Source organism: Xyrauchen texanus, chromosome 35, assembly GCF_025860055.1.
Source record: "Xyrauchen texanus isolate HMW12.3.18 chromosome 35, RBS_HiC_50CHRs, whole genome shotgun sequence".
Lineage (NCBI taxonomy): Eukaryota > Metazoa > Chordata > Actinopteri > Cypriniformes > Catostomidae > Xyrauchen > Xyrauchen texanus.
The window spans coordinates 15999396-16019246 of record NC_068310.1 but is presented as its reverse complement, the minus strand read 5'-3'; the positions used below and the strand labels follow the sequence as shown (position 1 = coordinate 16019246).

The 19851-nt window shown below is 41.5% G+C and overlaps 1 protein-coding gene across 1 annotated transcript in view; it reads right to left on the bottom strand.

Moving 5' to 3' along the window:
• Positions 1-19851, bottom strand: part of LOC127628610 (syntaphilin-like) — a 28168-nt gene that overhangs the window by 6642 nt on the left and 1675 nt on the right. The window contains exon 2 of the mRNA XM_052105386.1: positions 2754-2908. Coding sequence (XP_051961346.1) covers positions 2754-2797 — 44 coding nt within the window. The 5' untranslated portion in view covers positions 2798-2908. The remainder of the gene's footprint in view (positions 1-2753; positions 2909-19851) is intronic.

Below are 19851 nucleotides of genomic sequence, written 5' to 3'. Positions count from 1 at the left end.
GCATGTCATGGTTAAGGTGAGAGCACAGCAGAGGAAAGAAAAGGAGAGTGAAACAGCAGAAGCATGCTTGTAGAATGTGATAAGTGACAGCACTGCTATTATTACTGATATCAAAGACAAGGCAGAAAAAGAAAACAGCAGCCAAGGTCCATTATGTATCCAGTGAGACGGAATAATTGAGGGCAAGTCAGGTAATGCAGTGTAGTGAATATGGAGCTATTTTATGTGCACTGCATTACCTTTATGAAAACTACATACTGTAATGCCAGACACATTCATTAGAATCGCTAATGAAAATTGGACAATACTGCATTTATTGCCTGTCTCACACATTCTAAATTCCGCAAGGGTCAAATTGTTTCTTAGGGGACAATTTCCCACTCAGCGCTTTCTACAATCCTCAGTCTAAGACCTGAGAGGGCAGCATAATTACTAGACCTGTGTCAATAAAAATAATGCAGACCTCTCAAATCCTGAACAAAAACATTATTCATTATGTTTACATGCACAGTTATAATCAAGCTACAGTGGATTTTGCATAGTTGAGCTTCAGTTTTTATCTGTCTGTCCAAATATACATAGTTTAATGTGTAAACAAATATTTCAAGGAAGGACAACAGCTGAGGAAGCGTTAAAGTGTCTTTTGGAGCATGTATGTTCACAACGCCAAGGCCAGTTGCGATCTCATTAACAAGAATACATGGTGGAAAATGTTGAGCTACAATCACATTATCTACTGTACGTCTGTTAGTCTGACGATTTCAGTCATGCCAAAGCATTTACATCACACAAGACAAATTATTATTTTTGGTCCAACTAAAATCGCAAATATAAAAATAAAAGTGCATGTAAACAAATTGAGTTTTAGTAGGTAGTGGTTTGGGTTTATATTGGGGCTGAGTGTGTATGCCTAGTGCAGCGGTGTATTCTACAACAGTCAAGCCCAACTGTAGGGTACTGAATCAGAGTCTCACACAGGAGATGCAGTGGGAGACGACACCATTTGTTTCAAACGATGTTTAGGCTGTAACGCTTTCAGCAGGTTGAACCTGAGGAAAGAGAGATGAAACAGGCACAGAACTGGGCTCTACTGCAATATTACTATGAACACAAGAAAGAAAGAAAGAAAGAAAGAAAGAAAGAAAGAAAGAAAGAAAGAAAGAAAGAAAGACAGACAGAAAGAATGGAAGGAAGGAACAAATGAATGAAAGGAAGAAAAAGGTTGGAAGGAAGGAAAGAAAGGAGAGAAGGAAAGGAAGGAAGGAAGGAAAGGAAGGGAAGAATGGGTGCTTCTCATTTCTTTAATTGTGCAACCTTCTTTCCTTGCTTCTCCGTCCTCAAGCCTATGACCTGCAAAAGTCCTCCATCTTTAAGGACATATCAATTCTCTAAATGCATCATGAGGAGTGAGGATTGAGGACAGAGGAAGCTTCCCGAAGAGGCTTCAGTGAGGAAGCACCCGTGAATACTCTTTTTGGAAGTCTCTTTTTTTTTAGGACATGAACCACGCATAAATCCTCTTCCCCTTCACATCTGACACACCAGTTTTAATACACATTTTACCTTTACGGTTTAAATAAACCATAATCTTCGCATACTTCAACAGTGCATCTTGAGGCCTGGGCAGCTCAGCAAGTATTGACGCTGACTACCACCCCTGGAGTCGCGAGTTTGAATCCAGGGTGTGCTGAGTGACTCCAGCCAGGTCACCTAAGACACCAAATTGGCCTGCCTGGTTGCTAGGGAGGGTAGTTTCACATACTCGTGGTCCCGATTAGGGTTTCTCGCTCTCAATGGGGTGCGTTGTAAGATTTGCGTGGATCGTGGAGAGTAGCATGAGCCTCCACATACTGTGAGTCTCCGAGGTGTCATGCACAGCGAGGCACATGAAAAGATGTGCGGATTGACTGTCTCAAAAGCGGAGGCCACTGTGACTTGTCCTCCGCCACCTGGATTGAGGTGAGTAACCGTGCCACCATGAGGACCTACTAAGTAGAGGGAATTGGGCATTCCAAATTGGGAGAAAAAGCGGATAAAAAAAAAACACTGCTTGAATTATTAGGATTTATTATGAATATATTTATAAATCAAGTTTCAACAACATAATGGAAAGCGCAACGAGGTAATAAAGCTGAGCAAAGACGGACCTCTGAAGTGGCGCTCGAGTAAGGACATTTTATTTTACATATATCTTGCTTTGTTTGCTCTGTCCATGTTTCCTTTCCCTGCAACCATTTCTCGTCTCTGAAGAGGGTGGAGTGAAAGTATGATGATGGAAGGAAGGATGGATTGAAGGAAATGTTAAAGACAGAAAGGAAGGAAATTAAACTTTGACCCTGTACAATTTGTCCAACAAAAATAGTGTTGTCTTCCATCTGTTTAGAATATGATAGCTACTGCACATTTAGCTGTTGCATTAAAAATCCTTGTACAGTAATGAGCTTATAAAGCTTCTGAACTGGCCATCCAAGCAGTTTTTATACAACCTGGCAGTTGTTGGGTGAAATAAATCTTGACAGAAGAGAGAAAATAAAAAAATCTAAACAGCTGATGCAGTGATGACGGCAAAGAAACAGAGAGAGTTAGGATCAATAAAGTACTGTTGAGGCTCAAAAAGGTCATTAAGCTGGAGCAAAAACAAACAAAACAAAAAAAACAATTCTGTGTTCAAAAGTGTTATACAGCTGCAGGGTGGGTTAGATAACATAGCATCAAACTAAATCCCATTGAAAGACAAAAGGAATGTGCCTTACTTGCTTGATCCAGAACCAGATCTTTTATTTGAAGGCGAAGACATGGAGTCAGCAGCAGTCTACCACTTTTCTCCTTCTTCAACTAAATCTCTTGATCTGTCTTTCTCTCTCTTCCTCCCGCTCAACACAGCTTGAATGGCTTAGCTGTAGCCAGCCTGAATAAAGTACAAGAAAAGTTGGAAATGACTGTCCAAATCAAACCATATATTAACTCTCTTTTCATTCATATACACAACCAGTCAAAAGTTTGGATCAGTTGACTGTATGTGTTTCTCATGGTCTTTACCTTTTGATCTAAAGGCTTATGCTTAAATGCTGGAAAACACTTTTGTAAACAAATCGTCTCTGTTACTGTCGTAATCTCAGTTCCCTGATGGAGGGAATGAGAAGTTGTGTCGATGTAGTGACACTAGGGGTTTCACTTGAGAGCCTCGTTACCTCTTATCTTTGATAAAAGGTCAATGAGAACAGCATTTGCATGCCCCTCCCCCGGACATACGGGTATAAAAGGGGGGAAGCGTGCGTCTGTTCAGACAGGTTTTCAGCTAGTAAGAGTAAGGTCCCGTGCCCGGTTGCATAAAGCACCTAAAGTTTTTCCGTTAAGTGTGGGACTTAAGGCGTGATTTCCCCTTAACTAAGGGAATGATTTAAGGGTGTTGCATATAATCCCTTAAACAGTTCTCTTAGGTAAGGGAAACCGTTAAGTGTTTCACAGCAGCGATCCAGGTTTGCCGTTATAAAAATCTATTGTTGCCATAGATACGCTACTATACAAATTTTTTCTGTTCACATACTGATCTTCCTGCATGCGGGGCGCCTGAATTCTGACATGTGTGCCGTCAGTTACACCACTTATTCGAGGAAACCCCGCTTTCCGAAAAAAAAGAGGTTTGAATGACATCCAGTTCAACACGAGATGGAAACGTCACAGTTTGGCTTAAATGACGGCAAAGGGCCCCTGCAACCCGGTGAATAACTCTACTGACGGACGACTTATGAAAATCTTATGAAACATCTCCCACTACAAACTGGAAACTCCCAGTTGCAAAGAACCGAAGTGCTATAAGCAACTGAAGCACAGAGGGTAGTGAGTGGTTGCGCTGGGTAACATGGTCAAGGTCGCCTTCCAGTTTGTCAGCAATTTCATAAATTCCGCGGCGATCAAATCGACATTCTCGAAGCAGTTTTTCATCGCTAAGATGGTCCAAAGGGTTCTCCCTATCCCTAAAAATTCTTCTTGGCACATAATGATCTTCAGCTGGTTCCATAAATTCAGCCATGTCGTCTTATTTTTGTCTGCATTACTCTTAAGATAAAGTTTTCCTAACCTTAAACTGTACTTAGGAAAATGACAGTTAAGGGCCTTTATGCAATACTTAACGGTTTTTAAGGGATTACTTAAGTAAAAGATAGACACCTAAGGGTAATTCTAAGGGTGTATGATGTTTCAGTAAAAAAAACCTTAAGTAACACTTAAGGTTTTTTTCTGCAACACCCTTAGGTTTAAGGGAAACATAAGGGCAAACTTAAGGGAAAATTACACTTAAGGTGCTTTATGCAACCGGGCACCTGCCCTTTCAGAGGCTTAGTACAGTGTTGTGGCAAGAGGGACACAATGTCTCATTCACTCATCAGGGAATGGAGGTTATGACAGAAACCAAGATGTTCCCCTTCTGTCACTAACTCAACGTTGTGTCGATGTAGTGACACTAGGGTTCCCTATCTAAAAATGCCACACCACTGCAAGTTATGTAGACTGCTGATGCAAGTGCAAGTATACTGCTGCGTGTGAAAATAGCAGGTGCATCAGACTGCACGTAACTTTCCCCAACGCCCCAAGAGACGTCATATAATTCCCCACATCCCTGAGGGAGGGAAGCGACGTAACTAGCCTGGGAGCAGGCTGCGCCAGCCACTGCCTTTTCTCTCTCTATGTTTCTCTCCATAGAGTGTTAGATGCGGCTGGGGCCATCTAACGCTATAACACGCATCGGGGAATGCATTCTTTTCCAATCCTATTCTTTCAGGGGAAAAAGACTCCACGGAGACCACATCCTGCCCAACAGGGTAGGTTAACATGTGGCACATACGTCACATGGGCTTACCAACAACACATGGAAGGGGAGGAGCTCTACAAACACAGCGACCGGGGCAGAGAGAGCTCTGCCCAAGGGAGATGCAGGTCCGCCGACAGGTGGACTGTACCGCAGAAAATTAATCACAGGAGATATTGGACAAATCAGAAACTGTGGAGCACCTATTCCAGTGCAGGCAAGTCAGTGCCTGCGGTGGGTCTGGCTGCGAACTTCCTCCACTGAGTTTGGAGCCAGAGGGCTAGGGAGGAAGGGTCTGTGACTTGTGGACTCGACTGGGAGAGTAGAGCAAACATATTCACCTCAGGGGAGTGGAAAGGAGCTATGCGCAAGCGATGCACCCGGCCAGCTGTTGTCACCGTATTACCGAATTCTATTGGATTCTATTAGCCCCCGGGGCCAGCTGTGTGCCAGCAAATCTGTGCCAAGTGGGGCTTCTGTCAGAGAGTACCAGAGCGGGCAATGCGGTGCGCAACCCACCGCCTTTCTTGGGTACGATGGAGTAAAGGCCTGGTTGGAGGGACAGGCTCTATCGCGTCCTTGCGCAGAAGGGTTGTGATCTCCGCATGCAGGGTGGAGCCGTTTTCACCCTGCTCCGAGGTAATGCGGAGGCCGCTGAAATGGGGCGGGCACCTGGCAAACTGAATCGCGTAGCCGAGTCGGATGGTCTTGGCCAGCCACCGCGATGGGTTGGAAAGCGTAAGCCACACGTCCAAGCTCCGGGAGAGGGGCACTAAGGGGACGATCATGTGTGACGTACCTGGAGGTGGGGCCTCGCGGCGGGGGAGAGCAGGCGACATCACGTCGGGGAGCGTTGCTTCGTCCCGAGGTGGTTGTGCTGAGGAGAGGCTCGAAGCACTTACCTTGCTCCAAATACCCGGCCTGGGGCGGGGGTTCTGTAGTGACGTCGTCTAGACTTGTCACCACCTGCCGCCCTGAGGTGAGAGTGTGGTGCAGTTGGGCACGTGAAGGCGGAGGGTCCGCGTTCACAGGGGCCCGACTTCAAGTGCTCGGTGTCTGATTGCCGTGAGAATGGCGGTTGTGGGCTAAGTGACCCAGGGAGTGAGGAAACTGCTTCCTTTGTGACAACATGGGTACCTCAGCCCGTTGGGGGTGTGACAAGCAAAGGAAAGGAAACAAAATATTCTCTACCCGGCCCTCCACCGGGGAACAGCGTTGTCTGGATACCAGCTCCGTGGCAGACGTCTCTCTCCCTGGGTTGCCCATCTCTGGAGTGTTGGGAGCCTTCTGGGTCCAGGAGGTGGTCCTTGAGACGGGGGGAATCCGCTTCCTGTGGGGAGCTCTACTCTGGGGCTTAGAGTTGGGCCCAGGCTGGGGCAGAGCTACCTGGGTTTTCACCGCCGCAGGGAGACGCCCTCGGCAAGCAGACGGAATGCGGGATCTTGAGCCGCGTCAGGGCAAATGAGTGTGCTGGGGAACGGATGGTCCGTAGGGATTTAGCCGGTGAAACCGCGCCCATTAAATTCCCAAAATTGCCTCCAGCGCCAGCCCTATACCCGTGGATAGAGTGGCTTTCCCTCGGCAGGAGAACTGTGCCCGCAACGTTGCCATGGTCATGTTCTAGCCATCAGCAAACACTGCCTCTGTGTGATCTCTGCCCAGACACAAGAGGCAGCACCTTTGCCCATCAGAAGCGGAAAGGTAATGACCGCATCTATAATTGACACAAAGATGTTAGGGGATCTTTAAAAAGACATTCAACGTCACTGTTTTTACTCTTTTAGAGAAATATATTCTCTTTTAGACGGCTGTCAAACCGCTCAGGGGTGTAGTCTGCACTGGCATGCAGAAGAAGAGAAAATCCACTGAAATGCACCATATTTCCAACAGCATACGCTCTTTAGAGGTGAGTGGAACAGCAGTGGGTTTTAATCAGCTCGCTGAAACACAACTGCTCGAAGAAGAAATCTGTCTGAACAGACGCACACTTACCTCCTTTTATACCCGTATGTCCAGGGGAGGAGCATGCAAATTCTGTTCACCAATTCTCATTGGCCTTTTCTCAAAGATAAGAGGTAACCGAGGCTCTCAAGAGAGGCCCCAGTGTCACTACATCGACACAATGTCGAGTGACAGAAGTGGAAATAAATTGTGCCTATGCATGATTTTCTGTTGGAGTGATAGTGAAGGAAAAGCAGCCAACAAGTGTCCAGCATACATGGGAACTGCTTCAATACTATTTAAAAGCATCCCAGGTAGCAACTTTTTCAGAGCTGTAACTACACAAACAGTGGCTAGTTTGAAGAAGCGCTAAAATATACAGTCAGGTCAATAAATATTGGGACATCGACACAGTTCTAATCTTTTTGGCTATATACACCACCACAATGGATTTGAAATGAAACGAACAAGATGTGCTTTAACTGCAGACTTTCAGCTTTAATTTGAGGGTATTTACATCCAAAATATATCAGGTGACTGGTGTAGGAATTACAACAGTTTGTATATGTGCCTCCCACTTTTTAAGGGACCAAAAGAAATGGGACAGATTAACAATCATAAATCAAACTTTCACTTTTTAATACTTGGTTGCAAATCCTTTGCAGTCAATTACAGCCTGAAGTCTGGAACGCATAGACATCACCAGACGCTGGGTTTCATCCCTGGTGATGCTCTGCCAGGCCTCTACTGCAACTGTCTTCAGTTCCTGCTTGTTCTTGGGGCATTTTCCCTTCAGTTTTGTCTTCAGCAAGTGAAATGCATGCTCAATCGGATTCAGATCAGGTGATTGACTTGGCCATTGCATAACATTCCACTTCTTTCCCTTAAAAAACTCTTTGGTTGCTTTCGCAGTATGCTTCGGGTCATTGTCCATCTGTACTGTGAAGCACCGTCCAATGAGTTCTGAAGTATTTGGCTGAATATGAGCAGATAATATTGCCTGAAACACTTCAGAATTCATCCTGCTGCTTTTGTCAGCAGTCACATCATCAATAAATACAAAAGAACCAGTTCCATTGGCAACGATATATGCCCACACCATGACACTACCACCACCATGCTTCACTGATGAGGTGGTATGCTTTGGAAGCAGTTCCTTTCCTTCTCCATACTCTTCTCTTCCCATCACTCTGGTACAAGTTGATCTTTGTCTCATCTGTCCATAGGATGTTGTTCCAGAACTGTGAAGGCTTTTTTAGATGTTGTTTGGCAAACTCTAATCTGGCCTTCCTGTTTTTGAGGCTCACCAATGGTTTACATCTTGTGGTGAACCCTCTGTATTCACTCTGGTGAAGTCTTCTCTTGACTGTTGACACACATACACCTACCTCCTGGAGAGTGTTCTTGATCTGGCCAACTGTTGTGAAGGGTGTTTTCTTCACCAGGCAAAAGAATTCTTCGGTCATCCACCACAGTTGTTTTCCGTGGTCTTTTGGTGTTGCTGAGCTCACAGGTGCGTTCTTTCTTTTTAAGAATGTTCCAAACAGTTGATTTGGCCACACCTAATGTTTTTGCTATCTCTCTGATGGGTTTGTTTTGATTTTTCAGCCTAATGTTGGCTTGCTTCACTGATAGTGACAGCTCTTTGGATCTCATATTGAGAGTTGACAGCAACAGATTCCAAATGCAAATAACACACTTGAAATGAACTCTGGACCTTTTATCTGCTCCTTGTAAATGGGATAATGAGGGAATAACACACACCTGGCCATGGAACAGCTGAGCAGCCAATTGTCCCATTACTTTTGGTCCCTTAAAAAGTGGGAGGCACATATACAAACTGTTGTAATTCCTACACCGTTCACCTGATTTGGATGTAAATACCCTCAAATTAAAGCTGAAAGTCTGCAGTTAAAGCACATCTTGTTCATTTCATTTCAAATCCATTGTGGTGTATAGAGCCAAAAAGATTAGAATTGTGTCAATGTCCCAATATTTATGGACCTGACTGTACGTTTTTTTTTTTTTGGTCAATACATAATTCCTATCAGGGTCGTTTCTATCATATCTATCATATCATAAGCGCAACTACAAGTCAGTAGCAGAAAAAGAAAAAGGAAGAGGAACATGTGGGCCTCCAAATATGATTTTGCTTGGGGCCCCCATATGCTCAGAAACAGCCCTGATTCCCATATTTAAATTTGTGGTATTTTAATAGTTTTGATGACTTTTCTACAATAAAAAAATTTGAAAAATATTAGCCTAATAATAATCTATCCAAACTTTTAACTGGTAGCAAAACATAACATGCACTGTTTTATAGGACGTACAAGCCAATGTAATAATTTAATTTGTTTCCAGATTACAAACATTGTTAAGTTACATTTGTGCACATATTTTCATTTTTATCTAGTATCAAGTGTGTGATAAATCATGACTACTTTCAGTCGATTCAAAGTTGTACTGAAAACAAGAATGTTTCTACTTAATCCATCTGACCTCTTCACTCTCAGCAGAACTGGCAACAGCAGTCCGTGTTCAGCTGTAATATATCTTTGTGCTGACACAAACTGCCTGGTCTCTGACTCTAAAGCCAGACATCAGTGATGATAGAACTTTAACTTTCACATTTAGCCAGACAACGAAAAGAGCTACAGTAATTTTTTATGCTTGCATAATAGCTTTTTTATATATTTTGACAGAGACAGACAACAAAGGAACAAGATAACAAACAGTTAATATCTTCAACAGTGAGCATCCTGACACATGGTGAGGGGAAGAAGGGATTTTAGATCTAAATAATTCAACACATAAGCTGGCACAGCTAAGTATATGCATTGCACAACAATCTGAAGTGTATTCTTCCCCCTGTAGAAATTCAACCAAAATTCTGTAAGCAATTCTATTCTTCATAATGACATGAACTTTCCACCAAGATGTCTTTTGGCATGCTGCTTCTTTAGGTGTCTCTTTTAAATTCTTCATACACTGTAAAATATGTTTTCATTATTATGCTATCACATCATCTTTGTTTTCGTATCACAATATTTCTATAATTTCAATTAAATTCTGTCATGGTGCATGTTTGTTCACGAGAATCAATGCAAACAACTAAGGATTGATATTATTGACATAGGTGCAATATTTAATTAAAGAGTGAATAATGAGTTAAATCTATTCATGTACTTAGCACTAAGTGAAAGAACTTGGAATATAGTGCACAAGTTGTATTGATTTTTTTTTCCTTTGGTTAAATGTTTTTTTTTGTGCTTTTTCTAGCTTCACAGACTAAAGGCACTATTCACTTACAGTTTGGCAAATATATCAGGTGAAAAGAGAGTCATTATGGTTTGGAACGACATGAGGGTTTATAAATAATGACAGAAAAATAAAACTTTTATTTGTGGGTGAACTATTTCTTTGTGTTCACTTTTATTTTACAGTGTGTGTTTGGCTGGGCAAAAGCTTCATGGGTTTAGTTGGGTGACACAAATTTGCACAACCGAGACCAAGCACATTTTGCTGGAAAAATGTGAAACCACTTAGTCAGTATCTGGACAGTGTGGTTGCCCTCTGACGCAGTGTGAGTCATTATGTGGACTGCAGCTGATAGACCTGAAAACAAACCCCCTAACTTTGCACCAATGCAATAGTCTAGAATCTCAGTCTTGCCAACGTTCTATTCCTTCTACACTGTTAACTTTTTGTTACAACCAGGGGCAGTGTGTTAATTAGGGCGATATGGGCGACGCACTGCCAAACGTGAAAAGGAGGGATTTTTTTTCTAACCAATTCTATCACGGCAACAGTCGTTATCAGTGTTCTAATCTAGATGTCTGATCTGCCAATCAGGCTAAAGTCGTGCTTAAAATGATCCCGCCCCTTTTTGGGCGATTTCAGTCAGGTTGAAAATCGCCCCAGAAGTCTCCCATAGACTCTCATGTAAAAATTTTTTTTCAAATATCAGAGCTCTCAATACAATCTCTATGGGTTCCGGGAGGGCTTGCACTTACGCGCTTTCGTCATACGTAACGTAACCATGAACAAGAAAAGAGCGGGTAGCAGCGTCAATCAATTCACATACTACTGTCAAGATGGCTAGTGTTCAGTGCAACTCGAATGTTCCTTTGAAAGAAGTTCCTTTTAGTCGGCGAACGAATCAAGATAAATTGTCAACGAAACAATTAGGACCTCCCAGACCAAATTTAACCATTCAACAGGTTTCTACTACAGGGGGAAAGTCCTACACTCGAGGATTTTCAAAAAATTGGTATGAACGAAAAACCTGGCTAGCAGGCTGTGACGTAGCCAATGCAGTCTTCTGCTACCCCGGCCTACTCTTTCACCCTGAAGGCGGCTCGGCAGAAAGCACTGCTTGGACGGCGACTGGTGTAACAGACATGCACCATCTTTCAGAAAAGATCAAGAAACATGAGCTGTCAAAGACCCACATGGATAGCTGTTTGAGATTGTCTGCTTTGGGGAGAGTGAACATTGCCACTCAACTGGATGAGGGATACAGGCTAGCTGTCCGTCACCACAACCACGAGGTTAGCAAGAACCGCCACATTCTCAACCGATTAATCCAGTGTGTGAAGTTTTGCGGAGTGTTTGAGTTAGCTTTGCGAGGCAAAGATGAAACCGAGGGCTCCACCAACCCTGGTATTTTTCTTGGACTGGTCAACTTTGTGGCACAGTTAGATGAGGTGTTTGATGAGCATCTAAAAAATGCAAAAGTTTTCAAGGGCACATCGAAGACAATTCAAAATGAGCTACTGGAGTGTATGCTAGCGGTCGTGAGGGAACATATTGTTGAGGAGGTGAAGTCGGCGAACTTCGTAGCCATCCAAGCTGACGAGACCACAGATTTTTCTACACAGACACAGCTGGTGCTTGTGCTGAGGTACATCGATCCCAACAATAAAGTGCAGGAACGCTTTTTTGAGTTTCTTCCCATCTCGGAATCAACCTCAATCTCAATTGCCAGTGTGCTTTTGGAGAGACTGAACGGTCTTTTTGCCGACGACGAGAAAGTCAAACTTATTGCGCAAGCTTACGATGGAGCCAGTGTGATGAGGGGAGAGAAAGCATTTCAAGAATGCCCATTATGTGCATTGCTATGCGCATCAGCTGAATTTGTTCATGCATCAAGCTACTTCTCGCATCAAAAAAGTTAATATTTTCTTTTCCGATCTGAGCGGGATTGCAACTTTTTTTTCCCGGTCACCCAAACGGACCAGCATTCTTGACCAGACTGTTGCACGAAGACTGCCCAGAACTTCATCCACACGGTGGAACTTCAACAGCAGAGTCGTGAACACTGTCTACGAGAATCGAAACGACCTCATACAATGTTTTGAAGCCATCAGGACGGGTTCATTGGGTTCATTTGACCAGCCCACCGTGAGAGAGGCATCTGGCTACGTGAGGATGCTACATGATGAAGATTTCATTTTTTTCCTGTGGCTTTTTCACAAAATCATGCCCCACGTCGATACTCTGTATCAGAAGCTCCAGAAGAAGGACATCGATGCTGTCTTCATCAAACGTGCCCTCGACAGCTTCACAAGCAGTGTGCAGGCCATAAGGTAAGATTAAACAATATCATTCTATTGTTCTCAAAGCAGAGATTTGTCATTTGAAAATGTATGCAGGAAAGGAGACTGCATTTGTGTTTGAAATTACATTATTCTCATTATATATGGCCAGTGGTTTAATCTAGCTCACTTTATATACTGTATACTGTGCTGAACATCCAGTCTAGGTGAGACACAAAGGCTAACTTAAACACTAAAGACTTTATGCATCCCTGCCCATTTTTAGTAGAAATGAAATATTTGTACCATACGTAGATAAATTGCATATACCTGTGCATCACATAGACTACAGTACTGTACATAGCCTAACAAACACATTGTTCTGTTTGCCTTCAGGGACTCCTCTCAACAGCAGCTGCAAGTAGCAACAGGAGCCAAAAGACCCAGAACGTCTTTGAGAGAAGAGGAGAAGCAGAGGCTGTCTGAAGAGGTCTGCGACACCATTCTGGAACACACCAAAGCAAGGTTCTCTTTCACTGGCCACCTTGTGAGTGCTACCTTACTGCTAGCAGATATGTTTGAAAGGTACTGCCATTCATTTCCTGATGAGGCTCTGAATGCCACTGTGAACGCATACCCCATGCTGAACAAGGCAAAGCTCAAGACAGAACTCTCTCTGATCTATGAGAATCCTGAATTCAAGGGCTGCTGTGGTGCACTGGCACTGTACCAGGTTCTCATGAGCTACAACCTCCAGGAGACATTCTCTGAGACTGTGACTGTTGAACATCATCATAACTACTCCCATGACAACAGCTGAAGCTGAGAGATGTTTCTCAACTTTGACACGAGTTAAGACATTCCTGTGAAATTCAATGGGCCAGGAACGTCTGAATGCACTGGCCATGCTTTCCATGGAGAGGGAACTAGTCCTCAACATGCCTGATTTCAATGAGAAAGTCATTGACCGCTTTGCTTCATTGAAAGAGAGAAGAGCACAGTTTCAGTACAAATAATGTAACCTCTCTCCCTGTCTGTCTCTTTAACACACACACACACACACACACACACACACACCAAATCAGTTCACAGTTGATGTTGTTTTAAATGGTTATTTTTCATTCATTCAAAAAAAGTAAAAAAAAAAAAAAATCTGTTCATGTTCATTTTTACAAATCTATACAATTAGCCAGAATATGGTTGTTCATATTTACAAAGCCATACAAATGCTGTGTTTACCTTTCTAGAAATTATTTTCAAATGCTGTTTTCAGGCAAAATGTCTCTGTTGACTGTTCTTGTTCATTTTCACAAATCTATACAAGAGGACAGAATATGGAAGTCTATACAAATTGCTTATTACCAATAACTTGCATCAATATTTTCAGTAGCCTCTATCAAAAGCCCCTGCTCGCTTGCTGTGAATTATGCTCTGGTGCACATATTTCCAATTCAACCATGAGGCATTTTTGAAGTAAGTAATTAATGTGTATATCAGAATTCTTTAGTTAAACTTGGCAGCACCTCATCATTCTGGTTTGGTATTCAATGTGTAAAGCCAAGATGCACAGACCACACTAGGTCAAGCCTCACTTGTTCATTCACTTATTTAGGACAATGTTACTTTGCTTTTATTAAGTAGCACATTGATGATATCCTACATTCCAGAAAATGTAGTTCTAAAGATCCACTTCTCTCAACAATTTGTCTACTTGTATTTTCAGCTGATATTTCATTTGTTTATGGAAATGCAGATTGTTTATACAGTGTTGAGGAATGTGAAAGAACACCCATGATCATTTGTACTGTGATAACTTATTTTGCTTTTGTAAGCCAATACTTTTTGAGATCAGTCAATAAATGCTTCTGGTATTGACTTATATGCTGCCCCTGTCTTTATGTTGTTGCTGGACATATCTTTTTAAAAATGTGTCCTGTTTAGCTATTTTACATCACACAACATTGGATTAATGTAAGTAATGAATAAGTAGAATAATTAATTGCGGAGCCATGACATTTTTGCTTATGAAGGCTCCTAGATGCTAATTTCTTATATCGCTTTCCACCTGTAACTTATGTAGCTAGAGGGGAAATCGGTACCCATTGAATGGGTCACCTTAATCATTATCAGAAAAATTGCCCCCCCTGAGAATTTTTTCAGGAGCCGCCACTGGTTACAACTGCAAACCACTTATGGTTAGGCGATCGAGTGTTTGAACATTCAGATGACTAATTGAGAAAAGAGATGCAATGACTGGACCCTAATACACTGTACTTTTACTAAAGTGTGCAGCATAAATAACTGTATTGTACATAGTTGCATATAATGCATAGAATATTTGCATATAATGTGCAATAGCTGTGCAGTATCTAGCATGTATCATGGTAATGTTTTTTTTTTTCTGTGTGGATCTTGTGTGGCTCATAAATTAAACAAAATGTCTAAAGGAAGACACTTACTGTATGATGTCATTGAAAGACACAAGGTAAAGGAAGCATGAAGCTGAGACAATTGTGCCAGAATGTTCAATTTTGGGTGAACTGTCCCTTTACACACTTCCCGATTTGTTTGAAGCCACGCTGCCTCAGTTTAAGTCTAGACTAATGACTCATCTATTTAGCCAGGCATACACCTATTTATCCTCCAACCCACAATTAGGCTGCTTTAGTTGGGTCTGCCAGAACCAGAAACCAGAAACATTGATCATGATTTATATCTCTGCAATAAATTGAATGGCATCTATGCTTATATTATTTTATTTGTTTCGCTGTCTCAACCTCGGGACTCCTATCCTGAGGTCACCAGAACCGGCCAGATCCAGCACCATTCCTGCTTCGTGTTGGACTCCACTGCTACGAGTTGCTGAATGATGATGACTAAATGAAACCGGTGCCAGCCAAACATCACTTCAGTCTATTATGATGGACTTCAGAGGATGAACTGATGCCAACTCCAACCGTAAGACATGGGATACATCATATGCCATTGTCTGAACCTTGGATTTAGGATGGACCACACCAAACCTCACCGAAATTACCGGCCAGGTTGAACTGCGTTTCACATCCCTGATCTCTGCCTGCATCACCTTGGTCTAATGATGGACTACGATCTTGAAATGGAATGCATAGACTAACATTTGCCAACAAAAGCCTTCATCAGCCAATTAACAAGGACAATTAAATCTATGTGAACTTCTGCAGTTAATCAAGGACGGACTTCAAAGACAGTCATTTATCTTACAGTTCAAACACAATCGATGTTTAAACACCGACCATTAACACTTACTTAGTTTAATAATTTTAAACCATGACTTTATCTATACATTAGTAATATTTACATTATATTAATGATGTTGGCCAGAGGGGAACTGGCCCCCACAGTGAGTCTGGTTTCTCCCAAGGTTATTTTTCTCCATTAATAAACATCTTATGGAGTTTTGTGTTCCTTGCCACAGTAGCTTTGAGCTTGCTCACTGGGGTTATTAATAAAATTATTATTTAATTACTTATTTTTAAACAGGATAAACAATCGTATTTTATCTAATTACACAATGATGATTCATCGACATTATAGACATTAGTTTATCGTCTGTTAATGTCTGATCTTCTATAAAGCTGCTTTGAAACGATGTGTGTTGTGAAAGGCACTATACAAATAAAATTGGCTTGTCTTGACGCCTCTGTAGTTGCAATTAGTCTTAATATGTTACATTCAGAGAACACCTAGAATGTCAAAACAAATGAAACAATTACAACCACAATAAGGTTCTGCATTATTCAATGTGTTTGAAAACCCATGAAAATACAAAGTTTAATTCACAGCATGTGTGCTTTGCTTGATACAGTGGTTCAATTAGTAAAAGAAGATAATAAGCCATAATAGTGCTAAAGTGGTCTGCTGATGCAACACTTACAAAAAGGACACAACATCATAGTTAAAAGCATTCAATTATCACAGCATCCACACCAGAATATGTGCATTTAACACGTTTATACTACAAGCAAATTTGACAGCAAGTGGGTCAATTAAAAACAAAACATAATAAAAAACAAACGAACACAACATTTACAAATTAAGCTTATTTATAATTTTTCTGTTAAACAAACAAAAAACCAGTTCTTATTTTTGCCTATTTCTTTTGAAATAGAAAGCAAACCTTCAAATTAGGGTTGTCACGATACCAAAATTTCAGTAGTTGGTACCAATACCAGTGACATTTCACGATTCTTGATACCGATTTCGATACCATGCTAATAGCTCCTTTAGCCTATTTAAAAAATAATATTTCAATGTAAATAATAAATTCAAACAAAAGCATGTGTTCAAGTTTTTCTTAATGAAGTATGCATTGCTTAAGTGTTTTTAAAAGGATCCTACTGAAATCTGTTTTATTTTTTTCAGAATTCAATGTTTTAAAGTTTAAATTAATTTCATAATTAAAATGGTGTCTAAGGAAATTAATTCCTAAAACTTTAACAACTGAAAATAGAATAATTACTTTTCAACATACCATAACATTTTTTTGTAATTTTTTTTTACCAAACTTTTATTCAGTACAACAGCACTCTTTTTTTCTCTCCCCCTATATCTCACCAATTTGGCATAGCCAATTCCCAATGCGCTCTAAGTCCTCATGGTGGCATAGTGACTCACCTCAATCTGGGTGGCGGAGGATGAATCTCAGTTGCCTCCACATCTGAGACAGTCAATCCATGCATCTTCTCACGTGGCTAGTTGAGCATGTTACCATGGAGACATAGTGCATGTTGAGGCTTCACACTATTTTCCACGGCATCCACGCACAACTCACCACGCACCCCACTGAGTGCGAGAACCACATTATAGCAACCACGAGGATGTTAAACCATGTGACTCTACCCTCCTTAGCAACCGGGCCAATTTGGTTGCTTAGGAGACCTGGCTAGAGTCACTCAGCATGCCCTGGATTCAAACTCGTGACTCCAGTGGTGGTAGTGAGCGTCTTTACGCGATGAGCTACCTAGGCCCCCGTACAACAGCACTCTTGCTTGTGATACAGTATATTGCTTTATTATTTACTATTATTATGACTACAGTGAATATTCCATTTTAGTATAAAGTTGTAATATATTTATGTTGCAATTTCTTCAATTGCAGTTGCCTAGCTTTTATTTTGAATCAAACGTTTATTTTTTTACATGAGCTTTTAATTTGATTTGTGTTTTGACCGAAGCTTCACACCTAAGCAGTTTGCTACATGGCCCAGTGTGATCATTAATGTGCAAATGCTGTGATTTAATTATATATACAGTATATTACATGTGATTTGCGCTTCACAGTGGCTTATTGGTCTACTCTGTCATCTCACACAACACACAGAGCACGTTTCTCAATGTCTAATGAATTTCCAGTGTAAGAGCGGCTTCACATATTCACTTTAAAGCATGCAGCTCCTGCAGACTAAGATTGCAGCCTTTTCTTGGTTTAATAGTCACACTAGGACCTATCATGATGATTCTAATTAGATTAATTGTATAATCATTTTCCCCCAAATATGTCAAAATCATGTGTGAGCATTTGGAAGCAGTCGTATGTCAGTTAGACTGCAGAAACACTGGTATCGTGAATTTTTTATTTTAGAATCAACTTGGTACCGAAGTATCATTATTTTTGACATCTCATTGTAATCGTGGCCAGCTGATAGATAGCTGTGCAATGTGTATAAACCTCACTCTCCTGACCTCAAGCTGTGCACTAGCGACTGGCGCTAGGGGCTGTAGCCTTTAGCCTCCTTGTTAGCGCACCCGCCTCCCATCCCGGAGACGCCAGTTTGAGTCCCGTATGGAGCAGGTAGAACAGGAGCGTCACACAATCAGAACTAAGTTATTATGAAGTCATCCCTCATGAGTCATAAGAGAGCTGCGATCACTCCATCAATGGATATAACTGAATGTCCAGTGTGGATGGAGGAATGCACTGTAGCTTATAAAGCATGCATGCTCTCAAGTAAATGATCACAGCATCTGTACTTCAGGAAGTCTTCTGCATGTGTGCTTTGATGAAGTGTCTGCAAAGTTTATTGAGTTGTAATCAGTGCAATCAGCTAATGGAACCTGTACACCAGTGGTTCTCAACCGGTGGGGCGCGCCCGGACACTCTCCTGGGGGGGCACGAGTAGGCTACGATGGAAGGAAAAAAAACTGGAAAAAAAATTTTTGGGCACATTTTTTTTTATCACTAAACTACTGTCATAAAAAGTTACAGTTTTGTATATACATAACTCCTGAATAAAAATTAAAATGTGTTTGGACTGATTTAAAAAAAAAGTTTTGAACAAATTTGATTAGTTTGTCGATAGTGAGCGCACATGCAGGTGATAAGCGGTTTCATTACGCGAGTCATTGAGTCGTTCATTCAAACGATTCGTTCAAACGGCCGATTCATCAAGAATGAGACAGATGTTTGTGAATGGGTCATTGAATCTTTGACTCAACCGATTCGTTCACAACACTGAATCATTCAAAACACGATTGAGTATTGCTGTGAGATGCGCTATGGCTATGCTGTGATCTTTGTTTGGATTCATCGGATCTATTTTCGCTGCTAAAATAGACCAAAACAGTCATTATTTCGTCTAAATGTAAGTGACTTAATATTATTAACTTGTTTGTTGAACTGTCATATGAAATCAGTGTCACATTTTCAATCGTGAGGTGATGGTAAATTAAGTGATGGTCAATTGTCAGCTCTCTTGGTCGTCAGGTCGATGTGATGTATGTTGCTGAACTGTAGAAATATAAAACGGGTTTTATATTCAACATTTAAAACGGGTTTTAAACTCAAATGTTAGAAATATAAAAACACCACATTTTGAAATTTAACTGAAGTATGTCAATTTAGTTTATTTGTGTGTGTTGCGCTCATAGACTTTAGAAAACGGCGCTCATTTGTTTGATTTCAACCTGTCTTTGCAAGGCCGTGAAATATTTTGCTCCTTGCAGACAAAGTGCACGCCTTCACACAAAAACTAGACCTCTGGCGTGGCCGCATCAGTCGAGGGAACTGCGACATGTTCCCCAGCCTTGCAGACTTTATCACTAATGCAGGCACGTCACATGATTTCTCCTCCCTATTTCAATCAGCGTCTGAGCACCTGTCAGCAATGAGAAAACAATTTGCGACGTACTTTAAAGAGGATTATCGCTCTTTTGCGTGGGTTCGAGATCCGTTTGTGTGCACAGCAAACGAGCTATCAATTGATATGCAGGAACAGCTTATTGAGCTGAAGAGTGACAGTAGACTGAAGGAACTCTTTAGCTCCTGCCCTCTTTCGTCATTCTGGGCAGCATTGATGCAGGAATACCCTGAAATCTGTGACGTCGCCTTGAAGATTCTCCTTCCTTTCGCGTCGACATATTTGTGTGAGGCATTCTCAAAAATGACTGCACTCAAAACAAAATACCGCAATCGTGCACAAATCGAGGATGATTTGAGGCTATGTTTATCAAACATTGAGCCAAGAATTGAGGATCTTTGCAAGGCAAAGCAGGCTCAGGTCTCACATTAACATCACCTACCAGCAAGCTT